Raw genomic sequence first — 12,591 nt, 5'->3', positions numbered from 1 at the left:
ATGACAAGGAGAACAAAAGTAGACCTTGCCCTGACTTTTCAGCATTTTTATTAGCCTATAGTTCCACATATTAACACGTGGACGCACCATTATGTAAGCCTTTCTTGCTCTTAAGCTGCCTATTCTAACTTTAATCTTTCAGAGAGTAACCTGCAAGTGCAAGTGGGGGTCACTGAGCCAGAGCACTACATATCCCAGAATGCCCTGGTGTGATTGTATATGTGCGTGCGGGCCCTTTACTGTGAAAAGCTAATCCGTGCTGATCTGATAACTGGATTAGGACTTTCGCGTTCTACTGACCCACACAGCGGACGCATCATGTAAACAATCTGTCTGGCACTTTACTCAAACTTTGTCATAGCTTTAGTTATGTAATCATAGTAAGTCATTTTTCAATATTAATCCACAAACTAACTCTATCAGTATTCATCATTACAAAGCATCGAAACGCAAATGCAACAAACTGCAGATTTCTCTCAATTCAGCACCAGCCAAAGTTATTTTAGGTTGATTTTTATAAACACAAAGTTTTGCTGTTGTAACGTAAATTAGCCAATAGTGATACTGGCAAATTAAATGCACCATCAGTCCCACATCATTTGGCACTTCCCATATTATTAATTGCTTTGTTGTTTTATGTTTGTACAACTTTGCAAAAATCACACATGGCCTCAATGTCCAAATCGATAAAAGAAAGACAAAAAATCTGCAATAACAGAAGCATAAATCACTAATGCTGTTATTCAACTGGCCAATTGTGCAACATCTGTGGCAATCCCCACCCTCATTAGTCACAGAAAAATTGCAGCATGACATTGGCCATTTATTGTGCAGCCCTATTGCGATATATTTTGTGTTGAAAATTATTCCGCAAAAACACAAAATCATAAAAATGTGAAGTTTAAGAAATATCTAGATTATAATCATATTCACTGTTATTTTTCTTATTGTCAGTGCTTGTGTACCTCTTGGTGTACCCATACCTGCTTGGGAAACACTGTCCCTCATCTTGTATTCGCCATAGCCACTCCGTATCCTCACTTCCTGTTCTCTGTTATTGGCCCGCTTCCATGTAAATCCTGTTATTTAAAGCCACGCTAAGTCTCTTACCTGCACCTACAGGGCATAGGTTGACCGCTCTCTGCCCATAACGTACAATAACCCTCTGATTGTTGAGACGTGAACGCCTTTTTTAAGCTGTCCTCATGTGTTACTGGGGTCGGTTTCGCAGCCCTTGCCAAATAAGTCTCATTTAGAAGTACACGGCCTGGCCTCGCTTAGTAAGAAATCTGCAGGGAGCATACTTAAACAAATGATGAGGAGAGGAAGGGTGAAAACAATTTGTGAAGTTTAAGGAAATGTGGGCTTTCTGTCTCAGTTGTTGCGTCTTAAACTGGGGATGCTGTGGGAGTTCTTGTCTTGGGGTCATTTAGAGACAGTTATAGTAATGTAGTGTTGGTGAAAATAATCTGGATCAGCTGATTATAAAGCCAGATAAATCCATAGGTGGTGCTGTGTGTTGAAAAAAAGAACCACTTCACTTGAGCTTTTGGAAATAATCCACACCACAGTTTCAAGATGTGACACAACACGAACAAACCACAGACATATACGTAATGATGTCATACTCATATTAAAGGAATGAGATATGTTCTTACCTGAGCTTAGATGAGTTGATGCGTAACTGTCTGGCCTTTACGCGTGCCCTCAGTCACTCAAAAAGACCAAAGACGTTGTTAGCATTTAACCTCTCCCACCGTATTCCTCTAGCTCGAAACTGGAGTGAAGTTAGAACCCACCAAGCTCTACCACGTTTTCTCTATTTAAAGCAATTCTAAGTAACTTGTTTACCTTAATAAATCCTTTTCGTAGTCCCTCTGGGGGTAATACAAATGTTAATGGGATGATTGGAGGGTCTTTCATCTCCCCCTGGTGTCTCTGGCCATAAAACCACTATTGCAACTTGCGACTGCCACCGGATCGGAGCAACCAATGCACACTATTAGAATCACGAAGAAGAAGCTAGCAGGCTAACTGCAGGCTAGCCCCACTTAAACAGTATTTACAGCCAAGTTTGAGAGAAAAAAAATATTTCCATTGTGTAGTTGGATGTACAATATCCCTCTCTCCCTTCCCCTTTTCTGTCAGTGTAGTATTTACTCTCACAGACAATACGTTAAAAAATTGCAACTTGCTACGACACCTGCAGTTGCGCTTATGGCCTCTAGGGTGCAAGAGCTACTTAGCACTGCTTTATATACAGCTACGTGAAAAGTTACACGATCAAAGTTACACATGTCGATTTTGAGTGGATAAAAAGGGGTACTATATTGTGAGGCGTAATAATACCTGAGTAGCACTTTGATGTCCGTGCAGTAAGGTCGAAGTGCTCCTAAGGTCCTATCATATTAAGATATATTAATATAGCTTCTAATTTCACCCCAGTTTGGAGCTATAGGAATATGCTGGGAGATGCTAAATGCTAACATATTACATATTTGCGTGACTGAAGACCAGACAGTCACACATCTGCTTGTCTAAACTAAGGTAAGAAAATATCTCAGTGTCATGTAAAAATGGTGGCCTATTCCTTTAAAGATATGTTCTTACCTGAGCTTAGACGAGTTGATAGGTACCTGTCTTGTCTGTGTGCATGCCCGTGGAAGAGCTTGGTCGCTTCTACCTTCACCCTGTTTGGAGCCATAGGAATATACTGAGAGAGGCCAAATGCTAATAACATCTTCTGGTCGTTTTGTGTGTCTGAGCGCCCGCACAAAGACCAGACAGGTACGTATCAACTCGTCTAAGCTCAGGTAAGAACATATCTCAATATGTAAAAACGGTGGCCTGTTTCTTTAAGACTATCAAAAGACATAGGACAAGAACTGCAACCACCCAAAACCTCCCTGCAGCTCATACATAAAATACATACATAAAATGTATACAATGCAATAAACCCAGTGTAAAACCATTATCACCTTTGTTAAACGGCCTTAACCTTGTAAATCTCCCTAGAGCCTGATTCTCTTTTCTCGCGACAGCACCTGCTCCTCCTGCTCCCGCAAGCCTGAACCAGATGTCTGCGGCTGCTTTTCCCAACCTCCGTCCGTGTTTCTAGATACGAGGGCTCAAACAACTACGGAGCGTTTGTGAGTGGTGCATGTTTGTGTGTTTGTGGTGGCTATAACTTCTGTAAAACTCATTACTTCTGAAGCGGAGTGCACAAGTGGAAAATATGAGCCAATGCCTGACGACGGCGCTGAAAAGAAGAATATCTCCATGGTTTCAAATGACTTGAATTAAAACAATAGATTTGGATTAGTTTACAGGCCATTTATTACCACACACAAGGATTTGGCTTTTCAGATAAAAGTTTTGGTGTATATAGTCAAAGCCATGGGACGGTGAAGGGAAAGTCTTATTTTTAAAAAAAAAGAAGCTCAACAGTTTAGCTTTTGTTCTGGGACGGTTCCAAGAAGACGCGCATACAAATGAGTTACTGCCTCATCATCGCGCCGCATGACATGCTTCAGCCTTTTTAAAGCAGGATTCATCCCAATTACTCCCTCACGTAGATTTATAGGTCCCTTTGTGTGCATTTCGAACATTTTCTTTTGCTTCAGAGTCCTTTTGATCGAATGAAAAGACTGCGCCGTTTTCAAACACAAATGCTCCTAAATGCCGTGCTATTTCGGAAAAATGTCTGTTTTTCTGGCAAGTGTGGCGCTTGCGATTAGATTTATAATTTATGCTCGCCCAGGACATTTGAGAAAAGAGTGAAATATGAACTGCTGCATTGAGATGTTGTAGCAACAGGATCTTTTGTTTGCTTCTGAAAATATAATTATTGAACGAAATACTGCGAAATGCTAAATGACGCTGTTTTTACCAACAGTGCATTTATTGTATACTAACTTCTAAATGCAATTACACTTTAGCTGTTGTTTAATTATAGTAATAAAATAAATGCAAAGTATGGAATGGCAGCACATGACCTGGTATATTTTTAGCTTCTACACAAACCGTGCTGTTCTATTAAACCAAATAATTATTTTTCAGTCATGCATGTCTGGTGCAAGAGTGTAATTAAACATCTGCTTCACACGTTATTTTGTGCATCAAACGAGACGTCTTTGCTCATTTTTCGCAGGTTTTCACTATTATTACTGAAAAGACAATTGAATGAAAACAAAGCACTAGAAAATATGGGTTATTAAAATAAAGCAAATGTCTGTCTGAATTGAAACATCTGTGTGCCCTCGTGAAGATTCCCCCTGGAAATCGTCCCAGTTTAACCAGACCTAATGCGCCTCATTCCCACTGGTGGTTTGGTTTAGCCCTTTGCCAGCCCAGTGCGGCTTCAGGAACCACAGAATGAAGAGGAAAAAAAGAGAAATGAGTGAATTAACAAAACTAACTCTGTCTTAGCGAAGCTTGTTGTAACGTGCCAGCAGTGTCATTTGTTTTCGAATCAAAAATATTAGTCGTTAACAAATGAAGGCAAAGATAGTACAAGACATTGGAGGCTGAGCTCATTTTCAGGTTTTGGGACACTAATAATTTACCTGATATTCTTCACAATAAGTGTTGTAACATCGAGGCTCATTTTCACACACTGTGGCAACAATTTCACCCAGTAAAAAGATAAAGTATTTCTTCAGAGGCATTTTTTTTTATTAATATCTAATTCCCATGTCGTAATTAATTGAGCTCTTATTTAGATCTTATTTATCTTATTTAGATCTCTTATTGATCAGGGGTTGCTGCAGTTGGTCAGGTCGAGGTTCTGCAACACTGTGCACCCAAAGAATGAGGTCAGCTGAACATCCTGAATGACCAGGCTATTCCAAGATGACAATACCAGGATTCATGGGGCTCAGGGAGTGGTTCAGGGAGTCCAGATCTTAACCCCATTGAGAATCTTTGGGATGTGCTGGAGAAAGTTTTGCACAGTGATCACGCTCTCCCATAATCAGCACAAGATCTTTTATTAATTTTTTGGTCAGGCAGTGTATGCCATTTTGGTCATTTATTTAACCACTTGACTCCCACCTGTACTAAGGGCATTTTCTCTAGTTCAGTTTTACCTAAAAGCGTGTAGAAGTCTGTAGGCCAGAGTAACGCCTCATTTGAAAGCTAAGATCAACAAAACAGATATATGAGTATTCCTCGCTTATTCCTCAATTATTCCTTTTTAATGCTATTTAACTCTGTTCCTCACTTAAAGGGACTATACAGATTTCCTCCCCCTACATGTTCCAGCTATGTCCTAATGTGTAGAATGAGCTCAGACCTGTTCACCACAACTGCCTAAAAAAAAACACTCAAAAAGGTTTTAATTCGGGTCCGAAGTGCCGTCATGCACGAGCTTAATATAGAAGGTGCAGTAACACGAATGACCTGAGATGGCAGTAGTGAGTATAAAATGCCAAACTTGCATCTAGCCCCTTTAAAGGGACTATACGGAGTTTAAAAATGTTAAAACTAAGTATTTTCCTGCCCCGACATGTTCCAGCCATGTCCTAATGAGTAGAATGAGCTCAGACCTGTTCACCACAACTGCCTCTAAAATCATAACTGTCACCCAAAAAGTTGTTACTTCGGGTCCGAAGTGCCGTCATGCACGAGCTTAATATAGAAGGTGCAGTTACACGTATGACCTGAAGTGGCAGTAGTGAGTATAAAATGGCTAACTTGTATCTAGTCTCTTTAAGTCTTATTTTTGTCGCTTTTTAATACTGCTTTATCATAATTTTTCGTTTCTTGTTATGCCTGCGTTTTGATCTTCACCTACGTCTCAATTTTGTTGCTATTTTGACGCTTTTTTCGCGAGAAGCTTTTAGATTTGGGTCAAGCCGGATTGGAGTAAATGTGCTCAGCTGAGGCGGAGATGTTAGAGGCTAAACCTTAGAATGTGCTATTTCTCTATTAAAACAAAGAAGTGTGCAATAGATTTTTAAAAAGTAGCCCTAATTCGCGTCTATTTATCTATATCTCTGTTTATTTGTTTCCTACACAATGAGACTAGATCACACATGACAAACTTTTTTTTATTCGCATGAAAGCCACTCTGCGTTGTGGTTCATTATTTCTAAATTGTGCCTTTAATGCCTCATTTGAGCCCGGGATTTCTTGTTTTTTTTCTACGGATGCCAATTTCCTTTCGCTTCTCGAATATCGGAAAACTTGGACAGCCAGAGTGAGTGAGAGCAAGAAGAAGCAGAAGTAATGTGTCTGGGAAAGAAGACAACTCCAAACTTCCAAAGAAACTGTTCCTATGTCCAGCTGTGTTACTCTGGGGGAGATATGCAAGCAAATCGCTCTCCCTCTGCCTCCCCCCCTCCTCCTCCTCCCTCTTCCCAATCTCTCCCTCGTCACTCGCGGACTAAATATCCAACTATTTGCACAAAACTGCTTTATGCGTGCCACATTTTTGCATCTCAAACTCCAGATGGATCCTCCTTCTAAATCAGGGAACTGGACGGTCTCTCAAATCAAAAACAAAGCCGCAAAATAGGAACTTTCCATCAAAACACGTGCGGGTTTTCGTACACAGGAGGGAATGCCAATGGAGCAAACAGGTATGTCATTTTGAATCATTTTTGGGCATTTTTTTTTGTTTTTCTGGCAGGAGTCGAACTTTCCGGGGAATGTAAAGTTGCATTATTTCACAGTATGGTTTGTGTGCTGACAGGAATGACAGCGGCGATTGGTTCCCCCTGGATTTTATTGGTCTTCTACGGAGCAGCTGTTATAGCAGGTACATGCATGGACGCACGCGCGGTGCATATAGACTCCGGTGGCTGAGGCATAGGTGAACAAACGGTGCTTGGAATTTCTTTTTTTTCCCCTTCTTCTTTTCCTGGGAGCTATCGGCTGTGCAGATCTTTTTTCCATTTCTAATTGTCTACCTTGGACCCTGCAAGCAAATCTGCGTCTTGGATGTATCTTGGACACTGAAATGGGGTAAAAGTGGATAGAGTGTCCAAAACTGCCAAATGGAAGAATGACATAATTTTACATATGTTTAAGTAACTTGTTTACCTTAATACATCCTTTTCGTAGTCTGTCTGGGGGTAATACAAGTGTTAATGGGATGATTGGGGGGGGGGTCTTTCATCTCCCCCTGGTGTCTCTGGCCAGAAAACCACCCTTGCAGCTTTTCCTGCTCCGACCCGGAGACCCAGTACACAGTAATGGAATCATGAAGAAGAAGCTACCAGCCTAACGGGCAAAGCTACCTGCGAGCTCACGCCATTTAAAGCAGTACTAAGTATCTCATGCCCCTAGAGACCATAAGTGCAACTGCAGGTGTCGTAGCTAGTTGCGTTTTTTTTAACTTATTAATTGCCCGTGAGAGTAAACACTGCGCTGACAGAAAAGACAGAGGGAGAGAGGGATATTGTACATCCAATTACACAGTGGAAATAACTTTTTCACTCAAATTTGGCTGTAAATACTGTTTAAGTGGTGCTAGCCCACATTTAGCTTTGCCCGTTAGCCTGTTAGCGTCTTCTTCCTGATTCTATTAGTGTGTATTGGTTGCTCCGGTCCGGTGGCAGGAAAGTTTTCTGGCCAGAGACACCAGGGGGAGATGAAAAAAAAAACAATTATCCCACTTTTCTGTCAGCGTAGTATTTACTCTCACGGACAATTAATTAGCAAAAAAACGTAACATGCTACAACACCTGCAGTGACACTTATGGCCTCTAGGGGCATGAGTTACTTAGTTCTGCTTTAAATAAAAACATAATTAGGGGTGGGACTTTTTGAGGTTTAACCCCTTAACCTCCACCTGAATCGAGCACATTTTCTCCAGTTTGGGCTTTAGTCAAAATAGCAACCAATGGCGGTCGAAAACGAGGATGAAAATGCAACAAAAGAGCAACAAAAACTTGACAAAAAAAGCCACAGAAGACCATCAAAAAGACTAAATGCAATGAAAATATGGCAAAAATGTGACGAAAACCCAACAAAATAGCAATGGACTAAAATACCAAAAAAAAAGGGACGACAACGCGGCAACAACGCGCGAGAAAAGATCAATATAGCTCAGTTTTGTAGGTCTTAGCTTTCAAATGAGGCGTTACACTGGCCTATAGGCTCAAAGACTTGGGTAAAGCTAGAGTTAAGGGGGTTAATGTGATTAAAAATATTCATCAATTCCAGTTTCCCAAGCACCACTTAAAGCCAGAAGCAATTTTACTGTCAAACTTGTTTACAGTAGTGTAAATTTGGTGCCACTACAGTAAAAAATGTAGAAGGTATTGAAGATTATCAATAAATTGTCATATTTGTGCATACATTTCAAAATAAAGGCTCTAAACCTAAGACCTAAAAACAAACAAAAAAGGTTGTAGTATGTTGCTCGTATAATAATCTGTATTCATGCATTCAAGCCACATGAACCACTTCACTTCACCATCTCCACTTAAAATGAGTTCATCCATCCATCCATCCATTTTCTTCCGCTTTATCCGGGGCCGGGTCGCGGGGGCAGCAGTCTCAGCAGAGATGCCCAAACTTCCCGATCCCCACACACCTCCTCCAGCTGTTCTGGGGGGACCCCGAGGCGACACCAGGCCAGCTCGGAGACATAGTCCCACCACCGTGTCCTGGGCCTTCCACGAGGCCTTGTCCCACTAGGACATGCCTGGAACACCTCCCGCGGGAGGCGACCAGGAGGCATCCGAAACAGATGCCCGAGCCACCTCAGCTGGCTCCTTTCGACGTGAAGGAGCAGCGACTCTACTCCGAGCTCCTCCCGGGTAACTGAGCTCCTCACCTGATCTCGGAGGGTGCGCCCAGCCACCCTGCGAAGGAAACTCATTTCGGCCGCTTGTATTCGCGATCTTGTCCTTTCGGTCATTACCCAAATCTCATGACCATAGGTGAGGGTGGGAACGTAGATCGATCGGTAAATCGAGAGCTTTGCCCTCCGACTCAGCTCCCTCTTCACCACGACAGACCGATACAGCGACCGCATCACTGCTGACGCTGCACCGATCCGTCTATCGATCTCACGCTCCATCCGTCCCTCACTCGTGAACAAGACCCCGAGATACTTGAACTCCTCCACTTGAGGCAAGGACTCCCCACCGACCTGAAGAGGGGAAACCACCTTTTTCCGGTGGAGAACCATGGCCTCGGATTTGGAGGTGCTGATCCTCATCCCGGCCGCTACACACTCGGCTGCAAACAGCCCCAGTGTGTGCTGAAGGTCCTGGTTCGTTGAAGCCATCAGAACAACATCGTCCGCAAACAGCAGAGATGAGACTCTGAGGCTCCCAAACCGGACACCCTCCGGCCCCTGGCTGCGCCTAGAAATTCTGTCCATAAAAGTAATGAACAGAACCGGTGACAAAGGGCAGCCCTGGCGGAGACCAACACGCACCGGGAACAGGTTTGACTTACTGCCGGCAATGCGAACCAAGCTCCTGCTGCGGTCATACAGGGAACGGACAGCCCTTAGCAGAGGGCCCCGGACCCCATACTCCCGGAGCACCTCCCACAGGGCACCACGAGGGACGCGGTCGAACGCTTTCTCCAGATCCACAAAACACATGTGGACTGGTTGGGCGAACTCCCACGAACCCTCGAGTACCCGATGAAGGGTATAGAGTTGGTCCAGTGTGCCACGACCAGGACGAAAACCGCATTGTTCCTCCTGGATCCGAGGTTCAACTATCGGCCGGATCCTCCTCTCCAGCACCCCGGAATAGACCTTACCGGGGAGGCTAAGGAGGGTGATTCCTCTGTAATTGGAACACACCCTCCGATCCCCCTTTTTAAAGAGAGGGACCACCACCCCAGTCTGCCAATCCAGGGGCACTGTCCCCGACCGCCACGCGATGTTGCAGAGACGTGTCAGCCAAGACAGTCCTACAACATCCAGAGACTTAAGGTACTCAGGGCGAATCTCATCCACCCCCGGAGCCTTGCCACCAAGGAGCTTTCTCACCACCTTGGTGACTTCAGCCCCGGTGATGGGCGAGCCCACCTCCGAGTCCCCAGCCTCTGCTTCCTCATTGGAAGACGTGACGACGGGGTTGAGGAGGTCCTCGAAGTACTCCTTCCACCGCCCGACGACATCCCCAGTCGAGGTCAGCAGCTCCCCACCCGCACTGTAAACAGTGTTGGTGAAGCACTGCTTCCCCCTCCTGAGGCGCCGGATGGTTTGCCAGAATCTCTTCGAGGCCGACCGATAGTCTTCCTCCATGGCCTCCCCGAACTCCTCCCAGACCCGAGTTTTAGCCTCCGCGACCGCACGAGCTGCAGCACGCTTGGCCTGCCGGTACCTCTCAGCTGCCTCAGGAGTCCCACAAGCCAACAAGGCCAGGTAGGACTCCTTCTTCAGCTTGACGGCATCCCTTACTTCCGGGCGCCACCACCGGGTTCGGGGATTGCCGCCGCGACAGGCACCAGAGACCTTACGGCCACAACTACGAGCAGCCGCATCGACAATGGAGGAGGAGAACAGAGTCCACTCTGACTCCATGTCCCCCGCCTCCCCCGGAATCTGGGAGAAGCTCTTCCGGAGGTGGGAGTTGAAGACCCCACTGACAGAGGGATCCGCCAGACGTTCCCAGCAGACCCTCACAACACGCTTGGGCCTGCCAGGTCTGACCGGCTTCCTCCCCTGCCAGCGGATCCAGCTCACCACCAGGTGGTGATCAGTTGACAGCTCAGCCCCTCTCTTCACCCGAGTGTCCGAGACACGCGGCCGGAGGTCAGACGACACAACTACAAAGTCGATCATCGACCTCCTGCCTAGGGTGTCCTGGTGCCACGTGCACTTATGGACACCCTTGTGCTCGAACATGGTGTTCGTTATGGACAAACTGTGACTAGCACAGAAGTCCAATAACAGAACACCACTCGGGTTCAGATCGGGGAGGCCGTTCTTCCCAATCACCCCCTCCCAGGTCTCACTGTCGTTACCCACGTGGGCGTTGAAGTCCCCCAGCAGAACAATGGAGTCCCCAGTCGGAGCACTATCTAGTACCCCTCCCAGGGACTCCAAGAAGGCCGGGTACTCTGCACCGATGTTGGGCCCGTAGGCCGAAACAACGGTGAGAGACCTGTCCCCGACCCGAAGGCGTAGGGACGCGACCCTCTCGTCCACCGGGGTGAACTCCAACACGTGGCGGCTGAGCTGGGGGGATATGAGCAAACCCACCCCAGCCCGCCGCCTCTCCCCGCGGGCAACTCCAGAAAAATGGAGAGTCCAGCCTCTCTCCAGGAGTTGGGATCCGGAACCCAAGCTGTGCGTGGAGGTGAGCCCGACTATATCTAGTCGGTATCTCTCAACCTCCCGCACAAGCTCAGGCTCCTTCCCCCCCAGCGAGGTGACGTTCCATGTCCCGAACGCCAGAAGCTGCGCATGCGGACCAGGTCGTCGAGGCACCTGCCTCTGACTGCCACCCAGTCCTCTCCGCACCCGACCCCTACGGATCCCTCTGCGGGTGGTGGGTCCACAGGAGGGCGGGCCCACGTCGTCCCTTCGGGCTGGGCCCGGCCGGGCCCCGTGGGCAGAGACCCGGCCACCAGACGCTCGCGTTCGGGCCCCAACCCCAGGTCTGGCTCCAGGGTGGGGCCCCGGCTGCGCCATGCCGGGCGACGTCACGGTCCTTGAATGTCGTACGTCCATTGGGGTCTTCTGAACTGCTCTTCGTCTGACCCGTCACCTCGGACCTGTTTGCCATGGGAGACCCTACCAGGGGCATAAAGCCCCAGACAACATAGCTCCTCGGATCATTCGGGCACTCAAACAACCCCACCACGTTAAGGTAGCAGTTCATGGGGTTGTAAAATGAGTTCAAATGGAGGAAAATACAAAGGCACCTCTAAAAACACCTCTAAAAATAAATACAACTCCGAAATAAATGGCGCAAAGATAATAATAATAAACCCCATCACTGAGTCCTACCACTAAAAAGATATGAGTCTGATTTTTATTTTAGTAATCCTACACACAGAACACAATATATTAGATTTTTAAAATATATTTCCTATTATATTCCTATTAATTCCTTTATTGTGTGTTCTTATAAGAACACACAATAAAGAATAGATAAAGTACACACCTAAATGTGTCAACATGAAGCTTTGCCACTTATTCAGTTGGGGACTAACTTAAATTTTACTGTAGTATGGGTATTTCAAAAACACAATTGCATGTACCTGAGTTGATGTGATTGAGTACTGTTGAACTTTTTTTTAATTTAATAGTACTGACAGTTGTTCAAAGTATTACCTCCTGCAAGTCACCAGTCCTACATCCAGAATTATATCCAGTATCTAGCACTTCTGCAAGAATAGTGAAACTTTTGTTTGTTTATGAACTGTGCTGACCACTGTGTTTGCCCAGGAGCGCAGGGGGCAGCGGAGGTCTGCAGACAGCCCTGCGACGACCTGCTCGGACTCCTCACTGAGATCCACGGACTCAGACTGGTCACCACCAACCTGCTCGAGGACCTGGAGCGAGTGGTGAGTCAGGAAGGAAAATGTGCTGAAATCAAAGGTGGAAGAAGGGCTCAAATTATTCTCTTATACAGGAAAGATTGAATGTCCCGTTGGCGTTTTGAAAAG

General features: G+C 45.8%; 1 protein-coding gene across 1 annotated transcript in view; it reads left to right on the top strand.

Moving 5' to 3' along the window:
* The first annotated feature begins 6,564 nt into the window (after nt 1–6,564).
* Nucleotides 6,565–12,591, top strand: part of LOC306978531 (thrombospondin-2-like) — a 29,487-nt gene continuing 23,460 nt past the window's right edge. Inside the window, exons 1-3 of the mRNA XM_079577126.1 lie at nt 6,565–6,581; nt 6,695–6,760; nt 12,371–12,489. Of these exons, the coding sequence (XP_079433252.1) occupies nt 6,569–6,581; nt 6,695–6,760; nt 12,371–12,489 (198 nt within the window). The 5' untranslated portion in view covers nt 6,565–6,568. The remainder of the gene's footprint in view (nt 6,582–6,694; nt 6,761–12,370; nt 12,490–12,591) is intronic.

Source organism: Gobius niger (genome assembly GCF_951799975.1).
Source record: "Gobius niger genome assembly, chromosome: 19".
Lineage (NCBI taxonomy): Eukaryota > Metazoa > Chordata > Actinopteri > Gobiiformes > Gobiidae > Gobius > Gobius niger.
The sequence above is the reverse complement of the archived record's forward strand: the minus strand, read 5'-3'. Positions and strand labels throughout refer to the sequence as shown.